Here is a 19,497-nt window from a genome sequence, read left to right as displayed (position 1 = left end):
ACTTAAATTTTTACTATGATTTATTCATTTCGCATTACTGACCAAGTTTAGAATATAATAAACGATTTGACTGTGTGAAAGAGAGCCCTCAGAAACGCCAAGTTCATATTCAAAAGCAAGCTTCTTAAAATGCCCTAAATAAGTTATTTTTCTGACCTTGTTGGAAATTGAAAGCTTGATTGCTCGTTTTCTACAAGAATGTAAAAGAACAGAACTCCAAAGACTTTCTGCAGAACTCCAAGGACAAACATTTTCATAGCTACGCATGAAATGGCAGCAGCAAAGCATTACAGCTATTTTGCGCTAAGGCTACTATAAAGGGGAGCTGAATCATCATCCATTTTGAAGCTAACTTGTTGGTATTCGCTATTGGATTTGCACTGATTTGTTGACATATTTGTGGATCGATTCCGACCTAATTTTCAGAAATATGGGTGGTTGTGCTGCACCAAATTGTTCAAATCAGTCTAAAAATAACTTTAGGATGTTTCGTTTCCCTAGAAATGAAGAAAGACGAAGAAAATGGATAGTTAATTCTCGTCGAGATCAATGGATCCCGGTCCCAGGAGCGTATCTTTGTGAGGTAAGGTCAGCTTCGTATTTTTCCGTAGAATGTTAGAAAAATTACTCTTCTTGGTACTTTAAAATATGTATTTTCATTTAACTGTCACTTATTGACGATCAACTGATTTTATAAGTACAAAATCAACTGCGGAATGTGTATGTGTTTGTGCAGTAAAATATCGTTGTTTCTTTTGTTATCGCGAAAAGTTTATACCGTTTGTAAAATTTGTATCATACATTTCATGTAAACTTTGTGCTCAGTTAGAAATCTGATGTGCCTTTTTCTTTTCTTTAATTTTACTGTACGATTGGTGATTTAAAGTAGCATTCTATGTTTTGATTCTGATGTATTGTCGCCAAATCGGATATTTGGCGCCAATGTTAAAAACTGGATGGTATGATCCAAATAATAAATGATTTTGTTTTTTCTTTATAGTAAGATAAATATATTCTGTATTTTTAGACATTTTTAAGAAGTTAAATATTAATTTAAATATTCGATGAATCGTTTTGATCCCATTATTATCCTTTATTGTAGTAGTAAATCTTAATGTATTTTTAACTATAGGTCCTTTATTTTTAGTGTGTGAGCAGGAAATATGTTTTGAGTAGTTTTACAAACATGATTACTTTTTAAAAATTTTGTTCTATTTTCATAAAAAAAATTAAATTTATCAGAAAATTACATTCTTAAATTAATATAATATATGTAACTGTAATTAAATACTAGTGCTTTTGATTTTAATGTTAAATTTCATGCATGCTTTTGTTAAATATACAGGTACATTTTGAAGAAAATCAATTTGAATGCTCTAGGCAAGATGGGCGTAAAAAACTCAAGCCCAATGCTGTGCCAACTCTTTTCAATGTGCCTAATCCCCCCACAACTGTTGACCCCCACAGCGTCTAAAAGGCATTGGTTTACCAAAGCACCGTTCAGTTACATCCAATTTTTGTAATGTATGTGTTTTTTATTTTTATGGTTTTCATAAAAAATATGTTTTTATTACAAATGGACTAAATTGCTTTATAAAAGAATCAATATATTGAAATTAAGGCATTATGTGATAAAGCTGTAATTACAGTCCCTAAGATTAGATTAAAAAATTAAAATTTTGCTGTTGTTATATATATAATTAAGTATGTACTTTGTTATTATAATCATATATTGAAAATTAGGCATAAAATCTCAATTTGATGTAGTTTTTCAAGGACAGTCACACATGGGTCTGGTTTCTTCAAATTTGCTCCTAAAAGAAAGAAACCTGTATCTGATTGCCTTCAAAGTCAAAAGAGTTTAAATCAAAATTTATATTAAACTAAAGTTGGTTTTTTGCTTAATTTTAAATTCCAGATAAATAGAGAGAAATATGTATTCCAGATAAATAGAGAGAAATATGTATAAGTAAAAGAAATAATATTGAAATTAATAACTTTAATCTTGAGTAATACAATAATATAGTTATAATACATTGATTTAAATGTATATTTTAATGTCTTAAATGTCTTGTCTGAATGTTATTTTTTGTTTAAAAATTTACAAAACTTATTAGGATTATTTATATTATTTATTATTAAAATTACATTAAGTATATTTTATTTATCAGCATTTTCAGGTATCCTTACTTATATGTGTTTCATAATTTTTGCATCTTCAGGGTGGCTTGCTGCACAGTTTACCTTTATCAACTGAAGCAATTTCTGTTGCTGAACCATCTGTTGTAAGTCTTCATTTGAATAGTTATTAAATATTTAGTATTATAAACTTTTTCTAAAAAGTATTAACACTGTTTCTAAAATTTAAAAATATGTTAACGTAATATTTACTTATGTTTAAGAAGTATGAATGCTATGAACAGTCCAATGTATTTATGCTTTTTTATAAGTTGAAAGTTACTTTTAAAATGGTAATGATTATTTGTATTTATTTTTATCCGATCAGAGTTTATAATTTCTTTCACTTCCACATATTTCATATATTATAATTTCTTTTAGATTCATTTGCCACAACCTTCAGCTTCATATTTTGGAGAAATAAATTTTGCTGCTGAAGTATTTGATGTAAATTGCCATTTTGCACTTCTAAAAAATTTTAATAGTTTTTTAACATCTATTCGTAAACTGTACTATGTTTTTTTAAATGTTTCCATCTTCATAATCATGCACTTTGTTTCATTTCACCAGTGGTTGCAAATGTGTACATTACAGTACATATCAGGTGTGTTTGCAACAACATTTAGCATTACCATCTGATTAAATAACAGCTGCTAGTAAAGAATCTATGCTATGTTTTCATTTGAGCAGCTATTAAATGTCATATGTTTTACATATATTGATGAATTTTTATACGATTTCTGAAATATGAAATTGTTTGTCTTATGGTTCCTAAACAGCTGTACTATATCTGGCTGTTGTGCTATGGAATTATTTTTGAATTTTGAGTGTTAACAATTTATTAGCTATTTATGAATTATAAAATGTTATGTAAAATAATTATTTCTTAAAATGAATGTAGTTTATATTATCTGTATTTCTAAATTTCTTATGTATATATTTCAGGTTTGTTTGCAAGAACAAGCTTCAACTTCATCTTGTGATAAAATGCCATCTATTTGTGAAGGATCTCATGTAAGTAGATAATTAGTGTATTATTAAATTGCTTGCTAATACAAAACGTTTCTATAAACTTTTTTTTTGGGGGGGGGAAGGAATTAATTAATTTTATCAGCTTTTACAAATTCTTTGTGTACATTTCAGGTTTGTTTGCAAGAACAGCCTTTAGCCTCATTTTGCAATGAAATACCATCTATTTGTGAAGGCCCTGATGTAAGTTGATAACTAATGTATAATTAAATTGCTTCCTTATATACATTTAAAATGTTCTATAAAGTAATTTTTTGGTAAAAGGAATGTAATTAATTTCATCAATAGTTGCAAAAAAAAAAAAAAAAACCTTTAGTCTCATCTTGCAACCAAATTGTAATTAATTTTAATTAATTTCATCAGCATTTGTGAAGGCTGTGATATAAGTTGATAATTTGTGTTATTAAATTGCTCATGATTATGGAGATAATTGATCCCTTGAAAAGCTGGAAATAAATTTTAAAAATCTATTTTTAAGTGAAATAAATTTTAAATATTAGAAAATAAAATAAAAATAATCTAGAAAATGCTGAAAACAATAGAGTCAAATTTAAAAACCCACCACAGTATAGGGAAAGAGACCTGGAAGTTTCATTTTTATTTTGTGGATTTATTATCTGTTTAAGTTTGGCATTTAATCCAAAGGGGCTTTGTCCCTGAAGGACTATTGTTTTCGTTTTGTATTGAAACACTATAAACGGCTGCATCACTTTTCAAATTGTTGCCACCAAATATTATCATCCTGTACTATATTTAAAGAAATTATATAGTGAAGAATCTGCATAAATGCATGTATGTTTTTCGCATTCTGATAAAACAACGGTACCTAGAGCCATCAAATTTTGAATGACTTAATTCTACTGTGAATATGGACATCTGGAAGCCCGAATTTGAAATTCGGAATTTGTTTTAATATAGATTTTATATGTTGTAAAACTTTAACGAATTTTTGATTAACAAACTTGAGGATTTCAAAGCGAGCAATGGCAATGTTTTACAGAAAAGACACTTTTATCTCCAGCGCGTGAGACAATGAATCGGGAATTCTGAAGATATGCTCATTTTAAAATTATCTTGCAATATTGCTGTTGAACTGAATTTTATAGTTTAAGTGCAAAAAACTTGATATTTAATAAATAAAGGTAAAACACAAAATGTTAAAAAAAGCCCCTTTGGGTGTAATTTAAAATCTGAAACCTTTCAGATCTTTTTTGTTTGTTGTGTTCCCCCCCTTATATATGATTTATATATGATTATTCATATAGATTTTTTCTTTATTCCAGGATGTTCTTTTAAGGACTTTTATAAAACAGCAGACTGAATTGATCTAGCTTCTGCAATGCCAGAACAAAATATTACTGAAAGAACTTACAGCAACCAAAAAAAATGAAATTAATGTTTTAAAAAAATGGCATAGCACTGAAATTCAACTTCATGACCTTCAAGTACAGCATGAGGAATTGCTGAAAGGAGTGAAAACATTTCATTCAGATGAACAAATAGCAATATTGAAAATTCCTCGTACAAGCATTGCAAAATGGTCTAAGGAGGGAATAATAAAAGGCCTCAAAGTTAGATTTGCCTTGGGCAAGCATGGTTATAATTACTTGCACAGAATAGGTTTTCCTGTGCCTTCATACAGCACTTTAAATAAAAGACTTCAAGGTCTTGAAATGAATTTGGAGTCATCAGTGACATGATTGAACTTTTGAAAATTAAAGGAGAAAAAATGAATGCTAGTGATAAAGACTGTATTTTATCATTGGATGAAATGGAGATTTCTGGCAATCCTGATTTTGATATTTCAAAACATAAATTTATTGGTAAATGTACATTAGGAAATCAAAAGGGTGCAGGAAATCACTATTTAGTTATTTTACTAAGAGGTCTGAAGCTGAAATGGAAGCAAGTGGTTGCCCATGAGATAACTGGACAGGTAACAGGATGCCAGCTGAAACAACTTGTCAATGTTATCGAAGCTGTCATTTCGGTTGGATTTAATGTTGTTGGTATTGTTAGCGATATGGCAGCAGTAAATAGAAGCCTGTGGAATTCTTTGGGAATATTTGTTTCTCGAAACCAAAGAAATAATTTCACTACTGAAATTAAGGGCAAAATTATTTATGTATTTGCAGATGTGCCACATCTTTTAAAAAATCTCTGGTCTGCAACTCTTAATCATAGTATAAAACTGCCGAGTTATGTTTGCAGTAAAGAAAATTTCATTACTTTGCATGTATCTGCAGGATTTATTAAAAGATATCTGGTTTACTGAAACAAACCAAAATTATGGTTTGAGAACTATGCATCATCTCAGTAAAGAAGACCTCTTCCCCTCACATTTTGATAAAATGAATGTTGCTTCTGCTGTGAGGTTTTTTTTTAATTAAAACAGCTGTGGGATTGGAGAAGGCAGTAGCTTTAAAAGAGATAAGCCCTAATGCTCTTATAACAGTATGGTGGATAAGATTTATATGTCAGTGGTTTCAAATGCTATCCTCTAGATGTAGAAAGAACTCAATTTCTGTGACAAATAAAACCAAAAAAATTGAGTTACTTTTTGAATTTATTAATGTTATACAGCTTATAGAAATTGGTAAAGGGTGGAAACCATTACATACTGGTTTGATTCTCTCTACTTTATCAGCCATACAGTTAGCAGAGGCCTGTTTTCTGAATGATTTTCAGTTTATTTTGACCAGCAGATTGACACAAGATGCTCTAGAAAATGTATTTTCTCAGATACGCAGAAAAGCTGGTTTGAGGCCAAGTGCTTTGCAAGCTGTGAAAGCATTAAAGCTTATCTGTTTATCTCAGTTTATATCTCACATTAAGAACTCCAGTTATGCTACTGATTCAGATATTTATTTATTAAACTATGCGAAAGATGAATTTGAATTTCCGAAGGAGAAAAAAGCTTTAGAGCCTGTTACCATACCAGAAGTTTCTGACATATCTCTACAGAATCTCACCCTTAGTGAGGAAAATAACATCTGTTATATTGCAGGAGCTGCAATAAATTCTGTTTTGAAAAATGCTTGTAATTCATGCTCACAGTTTCTCTTAGTTTGTGAGCAAAATACTCCTTCCATTGATGAAAATAAGCAGTACATAATTAATTTTGCAAATTTAGGTGGGCTTAAATGTCCTTCTCCAGAAATTTTTAAATTGTGCCTTCTGTGTGAAAAAATAATTCAAAATTTTCGAAACAAAATAATACATGGAAATGTAATTATGGATGTGGAATTTGTTAATATGATTTGTAAGAAAGCAGGCAAGGTAAATATTCCCTCCTGTTGCAATATCAAAATAAAGATAATAAAATATTATTTGACTGCCCGTGGAATTGGTCTCAAGAAGCTTCTTCAAAATAAAAGGCAGCAGCGGCAAAGTTTTGCATCTCCTGCTTTTAAAAGGAAGAAAGTAAATTAGAATCTAATCAAGAGTTTAAGAAGTTTTTGCTGTTCAGTTCTGTCTGTAAAAAAGTAGAGTAGTTGTCACTGAAAAATTTCTGCTTGTCTCTTCGAATAATAACTAGGCTGAATGGTTAAAGTTACTTAATGCTGGGAGTTCCATCTTCTGTTCTATTTCCGAACAGGCTGGCTGCATGGTTGGTTTTTTTGTGGGTTTTCCCCATGTGTAATGTGAGTACAAGCCAGTTCTCCTTACAAAGTCCTCTGCAATAGAAGATCTCATAGTCAGCTAAATCGGATTTACTTTTGTGTGACCTTAAATGAGGCATCAATTGTGAATCTGTTTTGGCATGTTATTAGGAATTTTGAATGAAACATTTATTGCTGTTGTGAAAGAATGATCAACTGATGTTTACCTTACTAATCAATGTCTTATAGTATTGTAATGGCTTGCAGGATTTTTTATAATGTGATGTTGCATATGTTTTACTCTTCTTTGTTACCAAATAAATAGAGTATGTTCCTAATCCGACATTTCTTCTTTTGTACCAGGGTTATGTAATATGATGTGATAATTTGGATTTGTTTATAGAATACATAACAGTATTTTTTGACATTCTAATAGAACCAGTGTATTTTATTTATTTACTTATTGCTTTAAAACAGATTTTGAATCAAGGCTTACTTCCCACCCCTTTGAGTATGCACATAAAACATGTTTAAGCTATATTTATAATATATCAATGAGATATATATAAATGAAATAAGTCTCTTAGGTTAGCTTATTTAATGGAAAAAGAACAAAATAAAAATTATATACCTTGAAAACAAGAATACTATCTGAATAGTGTTGGCTAAGATTTATTCAGATGGTTTTTTGCATTTATTCAGACATCTCCGCATATAAATGACAATTAATTATATTATATTATCGGGTTGGAGGGAAGTATTTTAAATAGGCAGGTGATTTTTCTTGTAAATAAAAAAAAACATCTGGCTAGTGAATCAATCGGATTTTTTTTTTTTTTTTTTTTTTTTTTTTTTTTTAGCTGCTGTATAATATAAAAGGTGCCCTTTTTTACCATTCATCATTTACTTGTAATATTTAAAGGGAAAAACATGTCGGCAGATAAAGTGCATTTATTACACTGCATTTTATATGAATTCCAAAAAGGAAGCAACGCATCTGTTGCATGTAAAAATTTATGTGCGGTTTTTGGAAAAGATATTGTAAATGTTCGTACTTGTCAAAGATGGTTTAGCAAATTTCGTTCCGGGGACCTGAGCCTCAAAGAAAGTGTTCGATCTGGACGACCATCCAAGATCGATAATGATGTTTTGCGATCCATGTTGGAAAATAATCCACGTTTAACAAGTCGAGAAATTGCAGAAGAGTTTGGCATTCATCATACAACTGTTGGAGATCACATTAAATCTCTTGGGTTTGTGTTAAAGCAAAGTTTTTGGGTTCCACATGAATTAACGGAAAAGAATTTGTCTGATCGTGTAAGAATATGTTCATCACATCTGATTAGACACAATGTGGAGCCGTTTTTGGATAGGCTGGTTACTGGAGATGAAAAGTGGATTCTTTACGAGAATATTAAAAGAAAAAAATCTTACTGCAAACCAGGAACATCATCAGCAACAGTTCCAAAACCAAGTATCCATCAACGAAAAGTACTGCTTTGTTTGTGGTGGGACAGGAAAGGTCTAGTGTATTACGAGTTGCTGAAACAGGGAAAAAACATCAACGCGGATCTGTACTGCAATCAGCTGGATAAATTGAATGCAGCTATCAAAGAAGAAAGGCCAGCATTAGCGTCCAGAAAAGGAATAGTGTTCCATCACGATAATGCTCGCCCACATACTGCAGTGGTGACACTACAAAAACTGAATGCGTTAGGATGGGAAATCCTTAGTCACCCCCCGTATTCACCTGACATTGCACCCTCTGATTATTACCTGTTCAGATCTCTGCAAAATTATCTAACGGGAAAAAAATTCAAGTCTTTTGAAAGTGTTTCTAAGGCAGTTGCTGACTATTTTAACTCCATGGATGAGAACTTCTACAAAACAGGAATTTACAGGTTACCTGGAAGATGGCAACAGGTTGTAACAAATAACGGAGCATATATAATTGATTAATATTAAACACATATTTTTATAAATGAATTCAAATATTTTCTTTAAAATACGACAGAACTTTCCCTCCAACCCAATAGTTTTAAAAGTAAAACTAATATAATATCATTCTATATAAAGCTGTTTGATGTATAATGGAAAAAATTCAATTACTGCAGTATGTTTTAATAAAATTTGAATATAATAGACTGAATTGCACTACATTAGACAAAAAAGCAAAACATTTTTATTTATTTATCTTTATTTTCACTATATGTGTTTGTCATATGTTTGTTACTAGAGGACTTATTTTATAGATTTGAAGCTAAATAATATTTTTATGTTTTTACTTATGCAAATTAATTAATAAAAAGAACTGTGATTTAAGTATTGTCTTTGCTGTGATATAGATTGAATCTTATTATGTTATGGAATTATCATTTAAATATTCAGATACGTGTAATATTAAGAGCATATGTATGTAAGTATAATTTTTCCAAGTGTAATAAAAAGTAACTATCAACAACAAATAAACTTATAAGTAAATAGTATCTGTAAATTCTGTATGTAAAGGTATTATCTTTATTTTTATTTATTTGTGTGTGTATTATTTTAATATTGTTTTTAGCTAAATAAAGAACAACAATATATATATTGTTCTTTATTATTATATATATATATTTAATGGAATTTTTTACTCTATTAAATCTATGAATCCCACAGTCATCTGAGCATTGAAGTAATTTTTATAGCATTCTGCACTTCATTCTAAAAGCATTATAATTTAAAGGTGTATATCCTGAATCAGTATTTAAAATCATAAAGTGTTTAGCAGCTTTTTCTGGAAACACACACAAAATAACATTTTTAACAAATTTACTACAGTAATAGACGTTTGATTCCATGTGAGCAAAATTCAAATAACATATTAAAAATAAAAAACAAGAATTAAAGATTAAATCTTGTCCTAAATTAATGGTGGTTCCCTCAACCATATTAAGAATGTGGTTGAGGGAAAGCTCTAGTCAAAAAATACATTTTGAGATGAATAACATTATGCGTGTATTTAAAAGAAAAAATTGAAAATTCAATAAAGGAATTCAAAAAGAAAGTATTTTTAACTAAAAATACAAATTTGAAATATGATATGTGAAAATGTTTTAGAAACTTTTAAAATAACTTGAATAATACGATAAATTTGGCAATTAAAAAAAAATACGAGAAAGAATCTGCACTTCAGACAAAAGAAGGGGAAAAAGCCACACATCTTTATAGGAGTGCAGAAAAAAGCTGAAATTTGGATTCTCTAGAATGTTAAATTTTAGCGGACAGCGCTAAAGAGCCAAAGTTGCCGCTCCATACCTAAATTGCAACCCTAAAGCTTAGATTCAAAATGGCTGACGAGTCAGCCTGTATCTCTAGTAGCTCTATTTTGCGCAGATCCGCAATGGGAAATGTACAGCAATCTTTGATGCCAAATTCAAGGTGATTACATGTTCTGGGCTAAATTTGGCGTCGTTTGCGTCAATTGCATTCGGCATATCTGCACGTGAGTTTCTAGTTTGCACGTGAGTTTCTAGTCTCCATTTTTTTATTTGTCAAGCGAATTTTTTTTAATTTCTTTATTAAATATTTGCTTGTATTGTTTAAATGATTACTACGTTTCGACTGCTTATATGTTGTAGCTGTTGATGCATACACTATTTATTTATTTATTAATGCTAAATATTGATGAATAAATTAATGACAAATACTGATTTCGTTCTGTTCTTCTTCATCACATCTTTAGGTAATTAATTCAAATTTAAATCCTTTCATGCATCGAATATTACCTTTTCTTGAGAGAGTTTCTCGACGGAGTTCTCTTGAGAGAATTTCTCGAAAAAGTTTTCTTGTTGAGAAATACTATTTGCCTCTGCCGTCTCAGGAGGAGCGCAGTTATTACCCTACGGCTTGGACTTGTCCAACCAACTTTGAAACACACTGCAAATTGCGAATTAAAAAAACTGAGTAATTTGAGATGTAACAAAACTCATAATCCCAAAAATTTCAGACTTAGGAGCAGAATAATTTTGGACGCGTGGCGGAACGAGCTGAGTAATTTGATAACAAAATCGCAGTTGCGAGAAAGTTCTGCGTAAGTATTTGAGAGAATTACACGAATTTAGTGCAGATAAAGTTCTGTGGCAGCTCTTGGATAAATTATATGAAGTTCAAAATAATTATGAGGGGGATAATCACTGGCAAAAGAGTTTATATAAAACAATCACACAAGTAGTCAGAAGTGCGAAAGAGTAAGAAATATAACAAACACAAAGACTAATTATCAGTTATTATTTAGTGGACTAATATTGTTTGCGTATGGGTTTGTTGGAAATTGAGGAAAGTGCTTGAGACCTGGTGCTTGAATGTTGTTTGTGCAAAACTGAGATTCCAAATGCATAAGTAAGATTTCACCCTTCTCAATCTTAATCTAATGGATCCTCGGGGAACCATTAAAGAGCGGAATGGCATTGTAGCTCTTCATTTGTCATGCTACAGTACGCGATACATAGCTAGTATCGTCACTGAGAGAACTGATGTACTTCGTCCAGCTTTGATGTACCTGCAATTTCATGAGGGAGCTGACAGTACTTTGAAGTCTGTTAAATTCTCTTGTCTTTGGAAAGTCTGGTTTATTGCCATTTACGTCTTGCTGAATGAGTCTTTTTAGATCTGGAGTTCGACTAATCATTTGCTTGGGCAACTACGTACCCTCGTGTTCATAAGATGTGATGATGTCGTCAGTGAACTGCTTGACCAAGCTCACCACATCATTCCCTGAATGTGTCGTTCGGAGTGTAGACTGAATATGTACAGCTTTGGCGAAAGATTGCCAATTGGTAATAAAGGCTCCGTAATTTGGAGCTATATAACCACTAATGTCCAGACAGATTTAATTAGGGTTCAGGATATTCCACCAAGTACAGAGATGTCTAGTGCATAACTAGCATTTCGCAACAGGAAGACTATAATACCACTGGACCTAGGTTTATATCATGTAAGAGTGGATGTAGTTGCTATGCTTGTTCTCTCAGTTTGTTCCAAACCGAATGCAATGAGTCCTATGGCGTTAGAATTATAGCAGCTTCACGCGTAGCTTTGTGCATTAAGTCTCAACCTATTATGACTCGATTATTGAGTGAAAGTAAACATATTACCTCGAGATTAGAGGTTACATGTTGTGACTGTGATCTATAAGCTACATAAGTAGAAATAAAACTGCATGCAAATGAAGTTAATAGCTGGGGCATCAATGGCGGAAAGCTGTGATATTTTGACTGGTAATGGGGGATGAAATACCTAAGAAGGGCCCTACCATCCATTCTTTGACAATGAGCTGTAGTTCTGACGGATCTATAAGTCTGTTACATGCAAATACCGGCTATTGCTGTTAACCTAAGCATGGTTTCTTGCAGGAATAGTAAGTTGCGACTGCATTCAGTTGCACCTTCATGGGTCGTCCCTCGAGATGGGTGAGAGACGGCAAAAGAAGAGACAGCTACCTCACTTTCCTTACTAATCGGTCTCGACACCCTTCCTGACCTGGCAACTCGTAACGTTCATTTGTTGGGAGTGGAGAGTATGAGGGAGATTATCCAAATCACTGTGAATGTTCTGTGTGCTAATCACTGTGAAGGATTATCTGCCTTCACAGTGATAAAAATTGTCTATAAGGTGATCCGCTCAGGCTCAGCAGGAACTGTAAGACTATTGTCAAGTCTGTCTGTTTCAGGCTGTATAATTGCTATGTATTAAATAATTTAAAAGTTTGTTTTCGACGGTTTCCGCCTTCCGGGATCACTTTCGGGCTATGTGTACATAAAAACTATTTACGGGTTACTCGATGGTCCAGATTTGTGTGTCTCTCACTCTGTTGCAGTGTATTTATGTGCAAAGTCACGAAGTTCATTGAGTTTCCATGATAAACCGCTTGCATTCCACGTTACAATATATAAAGAGTTTAAATTATTATAATTATTTACACTAATAGCTCTCGTTACATCTTTGAATACAGAAAATAATACAAATAATTTATCTATTGAAAGCCGCCCAGTCGGTATGGTGGTCAGGGAAGCTGACTGCGATGCCGAAGGGCCTGGGTTCGAATCCCAGAGAAGGCATGGCTGTAATTGTCCGTCTCTTCATCGAAAAGGCGATGGTGATCCAACTATTAGGTTCTTCCATAATAAAAAGACAATCATTTCCGGCGTTGTATAGATTAATGGACTGGGTTATATTTGTAATTGTTCACAATCTGCCACTGGGAAAAAATATTATGTATTGAATTGCTGGCAGCATGCACTTCGTGCATGTGGTTAGTTATTCTTCTCATGATACTAATTAATGAAACTACATTTCAGAGGTCATTGAAATCTTTGAAGATTTGAAAGAGATCAGTGAATGCGCTGTAACTAGCTGCTAACAAGTTTTGCCAGTCTACTTCGGTTCCTAGCGTTTTACAAAAATTGACTCAGAGTTACGTGTATTCGAACCATGGGCATTTTAGGACAAATTGTTTGAGCCTTTTCTTTTGACACCATCATGGGCGGGACTAATTATGTCATTTTAATTGACCTTTTTGCATTTACATTGGAGCTATTAACCGGAGTATTTTTACATACATTAGAGTAACTGGAACGATTTATAGCACTGTTACCTACGTCACTGCAACTAGAATCGTTTATACTGCTATTACCATTCACATAGATGTTTCTTATATTTGCAAGATTAGCAAGGATGTTATAAATATTTATAGTATTATCATTAGCATTTTGCCTATGAAAATTCCATTTACCTTGAAAACACTTGTCGGGGTTGTTGATCTCCAAAAGCCTCATATTGATGATTCCCACATCTGCGGTAAATGAATGATTCACCATGCCTCTTCTAATCATGCTTAAAGCCTTAATTTCGTTGCAAATAATATAGAAAACCAGTTCTGCATGTTTGGCTTGGTTTGGTTTATTGAGAATACGGCAAAGCACACCAGGGCTATCTGCCTAAGGGGAGGGATGCCTTCGTGGAGGACTTTCTAAGGGAAACTGGCTCGTATACATATTGCACGAAAAATACGAAAACGCCCATGCAGCCAACCCGTTCGAGGGATTCGAACCTCGGACCGAACTACCAGTGTTCAGCGATTTTACCGCTCGGCCGCTGGTGGGCCCCAGCTCTGCATGGATTAAGTCCAGAGCATCATAGTCCATTTTGGAAAGCAGGCAGTTTCTCACAGCATTTCCCTCTTCAGAATAATTGTAAATGTTCACTGCATATTTTCGAAGTCCCGTGTACATATTAGGTTCATTGTCAATAGATTTCCCAATAATTGAAGAACTGAGAGCATCAAATCCGAATTTAGCGCACAGTTCAATTGCTTCAATATTATCATCAATCACAATCATAATTTTCATTATTTCGTCCGACACAATTTACTTGTAGAGCATTAACACCTGTACTGGCCGAAGCAAGTTCCACGGTGTCAGGCTCATTCGCTTCGATGGCTACCTGAAGACGAGCATCAGAAACAATACTCTCCACCATCGACGATAGAACCTTTTCAAGAGCAAACGCAATTGCCCTCTCTTCTGAATTCCTTACTTTCTACTTGGCTGCAATTGTGTAATTGTTAAACTGACATATAAAAATTTAGTGGTTATTTCATTTGCGGTACTCACGTGTTATCGCAATCACGTTAGTAGAAGGTCTGAAAATTTGCTGAATATATTAAACTCAAACATTCTATAGGCAATGATGCTCTTTACAATCTTTCAGTAACGTCGCCACTTTTATATGCGTTCTTTTGTTGTTCTCCAAGTTCCAATGAATTTTACAAGCAAATCGTGGTATTTTGCCTTAAATTTAATTTTATATAATGCGCTTGCTAAATTTGCCAGCAGTGGACAAAATTGCGCTAAAATTTCTGGAAGAATACATAATCTTGCCGAAAATCTCTAAAGGGAACAACGAGGAATTTCGTTTGGTAGATAGTTGGTGTTTCCAACGTGCCGAGTCAGTGCAATTCTCGGATTTTTTTTTTTTCTCAGATTTAAAAACATATCTCTGTGTACTTAAAGAGAAGGATAGCCCCAAAAATGACATAAAGATTTGAAGCTTTCGTTATCTATCAGGATAGTTGTAAAATTGTAAACAAACATTTCTTTGTGCCTGGTCGGAACGCGCAGATGTTATAAAAGTATCTCTGAGCGACTTGTTGGGCGTCTGGCACTTTTGCTGTGGTTCCGCTAATCGTTCGACGAACAACCCCTTTGGCGGCTTTTTCACATCTGTTTGGCGAGATCTATTAGTAAAATTGTTTTTCCATGTGTTCTATTTTACCGTGAAGCGTGTGCGTTACGGCCATCTGTATACTCTTGTGGACATACCCCGCATTTTTAAAAGTATGTGAGGATAGCATGGTTGCAGATCTTTCCTTGCGGAAATTTATAGTGCAATTAATGTATGCCTGAAAATACAAGTATTTCTTAATAGGCCACATCAGATATTTACCTTTACCATATGTATATCACCCTCTCAGTTTTAATATATATTTTTCAAAAATTGATTGAATTATTCGATTTTTGCAAGAGAAGTAAATAGTTCGGAGAAGTAATAGTAGTGAAGCAAATGCTTTTCTTGTTTTAAATGACTAATGGTCATACAGATTTCTATCTATCTGCTTAGTACATCTTTGTAATCCTTGTTACTAAATTGTGCAAAATTAGCTGTAGCCAGAACTTCTCCGGCAGTGCATACCTGCATTCCTAATATAGTTGGAAATAGAGAAACATATGATAAAGTATTTTTTAAAAAAGTAAAGTTTCCTGGCAAATGTACTCCAGTTCAGAAAAATTTTAAGGATACTTTATCACCAGTACGAGATTTAGTACTAGGTTTCATTAGAGAAATCCCTAAATTTATGTTTTAAATTTCATTTTTGTCTTGGAAACTTAAGTATATGCAACAAGAAATATTAAAATTTATCATATGTATGATATACTTTTATTCATGACAGTTATATGATGATAAATATGTCTCTTGTTATCACTTTTTTAAGAACTACAAATGGTAACTGCGGTTTAATCCTAGTATCTGGTGCACACGGGATTTGGTTACTTTTGGCGACTTTATGTAATGAGTAGTAAAAAGGAGACATATACGATGAGTAGTAAACGGGTTCTTCAAAGAATATATATAGTTATACATAGCATATACTATGTATGTAGTGATAGTACATAGTGTATAGTATATACATAGACGATTTTGGGTCATTTTTGGTGTTGGCGATAATTTTCAAAATCGCACCAAGGGTGCACCGTATACTAAGATTTTACTGTAACTGCACATATAATAGACTTTCAATAAAATTTTATACTAATATGAATATATATTTACATGCACATGGAATTCAGATTTCTTTGTATTTAGATTTTAAGTGCATTTAACGTTATTTAAACTCATCATTCGTAAATAATAGTATGTGTAATAACAAACAATTCTTATTAATGCTTTAAATTTTCTTTTGGGTTTTCATCTGCAGAGAACCCGTTGGCGCTTTGGGAAAGAACCTGTTGGTGCGTTGCATTTTTACTCGCCAAGCTCGCGGTTCATCGACGATGAGCCGAGCCGTAAACGTGATTTTTAGTGCATGTAAATTCAAGTTAGCAGACAAAACAATATATAAACAATATATGGTAGTAAAAATTCGCAGATAGTAAGCATGTACATGTAAAACTAACCGGTTAAACGTGATGTACGAAAATAAATTTGTATTAAATTCAAGTTAGCACAGACAAGAATATATTATTAAGCATAAGACAATATATGAGCATTTATAGCAGAAATAAAAATTCAATTTAAAAATATAAATTATTATTTTTATACTGAAATTAACTGGTTAAACGTGATATACGAAAAAAATTTGTCTTAAATTCCAGTTAACACAGAAAACAATACATTCCTTATACCAGCAGTGATTTGCTAATTTTGATGACCATGGTGATGCATCAAACTATTCTGTTATCTTAGATAATCAATAATATGTTTTATTTCAATTTAATCATCTATTTATGTCACACCTGCCATCCTCTGAAAGGTTATTGTTAGAAAAGCATTAACAATATATTATCTTGTTAAAATTTTACGCCATAAAAATTGATTTATTCTCATAATTTTAGATGACAATAACCAATAATAAAAATAAAAGCATTATATAAAATGCACATGCACATTTTTGCGGTCTATGAAAACAAATTATTTTAGACGTTGGAAACTTCATGGTTCTTAGAGCTGTTAATAATTAAGAACACAACGTGAACAGCCGTGTTACAAATTAGCATTCACCCCTTCTTTCATCCCGAACGGAGAACTGGCATCTATCTACGAAAATATTTCTATCTATTCGTTGTTAAAAAATTCAGAAAAAATAATAATAAATAAGAGAAGAATAATATAAATCTGCAAATGTGAACAACGACAGTGATAATTCAACAAAATGAAAGCGAGAGGAATGGTTGCAAACTTCGAACATGCGAATAGGATAAATCTGCTGGGTTACCAGGTTTGAACTATTATCGCCAAAAGTTGGCGTGTTTACATTTACCAGGTTCTCTGTGGACGTGCTTCCATACTAGAAGCTGAAGTTTTTTACTAGTAAGTACTAGAAGCTGAAGAACAAACTCTGGTGAATTTTTTAGATGATAGCACACTGAAATAAGACCAAAGAATTTAGTTTTAAGAATTGATTTACTTGATGATGTATATAAAACAAAATATGCATTAAGACTATCGTGTGATGCTAGCTCAGTGGTAAAGCTGACGGTAACAATAGTTAACTTTTGGGGTCGTGAGTTCGAATCCCATACGCTTTTTGCACCCTGTCTGCAACTTTCGTAGCTTTTTGTTCCAATTATGATCTATATTCGTGTTTCATAATTTATTTCTATTATTATATGCATTAAATATATTGTTCAACAAAATTGTTAAAATTCAACAAAATAAACGCAAGAGGAATGGTTGCAAACTTCGAACAAGCGAATAGGATAAATCCAATGGGTTACCAGGTTTGAACTATTACGGCCAAAGTTGGCGATGTTTACATTTACTGGGTTCTCTGTGGAAGTGCTTCCTTTATTGGATAAATCCGATGGGTTACCAGGTTTGAACTATTACGGCCAAAGTTGGTGATGTTTACATTTACCGGGTTCTCTGCAGAAGTGCTACCTTTATTTTTAGTAATTTGTTATGCATTTTGTTGTAATATTTGTCTTATATACATATATCAGTTATCAGTGGCGTAGCTAGGATGGGGCGAGGGGGGCGCAGCATCCAGGCAGCGCCCAATTGATGCTGCAAAATTTTTTAATGAAATGTTTTCTATTCTTGGCACACAGAAAGGGGCACAAATTCTTCAGTTGTCCCCAAGCCCTGGAATCCTAGCTAAGCCACTGTCAGTTATATATGATGAAAAATGTACATTTAACATTAAAACATTGTAACTTGTATAACAGCTGATTTTGAAAGAAAAATGTCGGTTGATCTTTACATTATGGTAACTTGGCGATTTTTTGGCGACCAACTCTCCTACAGCAACCCTCTATTTTTTTCCCCGCCGCCATTTTGTCTTCACGAAGTAAAGACATGTTTCTTTTCTTTTTATCTACTGAACACTTCTTCCAACAATCTACTAGCCGAATTACACTTATACTAGAAATTTTATCTAACAAAACTGCTTAATCATGACAAATATTCACTGCAAAATTGGGGAAAAGTGCACAATACCATACTCCTTACGCGTTTTTCAAAATAACACATACACATAAACCATGTACACGCCGACTTATTTTTACTTAAAAAAAACATCCCAGAATTGCACAAAAATGGCATTGCTCACACTCTTCACTATATCCATGTACACTGCTTTTTTCTCATAAATTAGAAAAATTTCACGAAAATACATGACAATTTTCTCAATCTTTAAACCCGGTAAAAAGAACATATATGAAATTACCTGATCGCGAAAAAGTATTTACCCTTTCCAAATATGAACATTTCCACATATAAAATAAATAAAATATCCAAAAACTTTTACCTCTAAATCATCTATTACATTATACACGTTACCAACGAATTCATACCGCAAGCATTACAAATACTTAGTATCAAATATTTAAATTATTTCCATCCGCGTTTACTTCAACTTAAACGTATACCAAATTCCTACAAACATAAAATTCACAAAATAACTATCATTTAATTAAAATATTACTAAACCATGTACACGCCGACTTATTTTTACTTAAAAAAACATCCCAGAATTGCACAAAAATGGCATTGCTCACACTCTTCACTATATCCATGTACACTGCTTTTTTCTCATAAATTAGAAAAATTTCACGAAAATACGTGACAATTTTCTCAATCTTTAAACCCGGTAAAAAGAACATATATGAAATTACCTGATCGCGAAAAAGTATTTACCCTTTCCAAATATGAACATTTCCACATATAAAATAAATAAAATATCCAAAAACTTTTACCTCTAAATCATCTATTACATTATACACGTCACCAACGAATTCATACCGCAACCATTACAAATACTTAGATATTTAAATTATTTCCATGCACGTTTACTTCAACTAAAACGTATACCAAATTCCTACAAACATAAAATTCACAAAATAACTATCATTTAATTAAAATATAATTAAAT

General features: G+C 32.4%; 2 protein-coding genes across 6 annotated transcripts in view; both read left to right on the top strand.

The window, feature by feature from the left end:
* The first annotated feature begins 310 nt into the window (after window positions 1–310).
* On the top strand, window positions 311–1,502 carry LOC146993204 (THAP domain-containing protein 2-like). Its single transcript, XM_085808475.1, has 2 exons — window positions 311–583; window positions 1,346–1,502. Exons 1-2 carry the CDS (start codon window positions 431–433, stop codon window positions 1,472–1,474), a joined length of 282 nt encoding a protein of 93 aa, XP_085664601.1. The 5' UTR covers window positions 311–430; the 3' UTR covers window positions 1,475–1,502.
* A 13,293-nt stretch (window positions 1,503–14,795) lies between these two features.
* The window catches only part of LOC118199148 (putative tRNA (uracil-O(2)-)-methyltransferase), a 107,777-nt gene continuing 103,075 nt past the window's right edge, over window positions 14,796–19,497 (top strand). Inside the window, exon 1 of one of the 5 annotated variants that reach the window (XM_085808039.1) lies at window positions 14,796–15,243. In XM_085808039.1, coding sequence (XP_085664165.1) covers window positions 15,200–15,243 — 44 coding nt within the window. In that variant the 5' untranslated portion in view covers window positions 14,796–15,199. Of the gene's footprint in view, window positions 15,305–19,497 lie in introns of all 5 variants that reach the window. The other 4 variants (XR_015038673.1, XM_085808040.1, XM_085808042.1 and 1 more) reach the window with 4 other exon arrangements.

Source organism: Stegodyphus dumicola, chromosome X1 (genome assembly GCF_044657685.1).
Source record: "Stegodyphus dumicola isolate Sdum_Otavi_A_Nest chromosome X1, ASM4465768v1".
Classification (NCBI taxonomy): Eukaryota; Metazoa; Arthropoda; class Arachnida; order Araneae; family Eresidae; genus Stegodyphus; species Stegodyphus dumicola.
This window is presented reverse-complemented; position numbering and strand designations above follow the sequence as displayed.

Bases quoted from the DNA above. Each gene is read 5' to 3' on its own strand.
- LOC146993204 (XM_085808475.1), top strand. From the start codon at position 431: ATGGGTGGTTGTGCTGCACCAAATTGTTCAAATCAGTCTAAAAATAAC. The intron at 584-1,345 runs GTAAGGTCAGCT...TTAAATATACAG, and splicing joins CAGGAGCGTATCTTTGTGAG to GTACATTTTGAAGAAAATCA.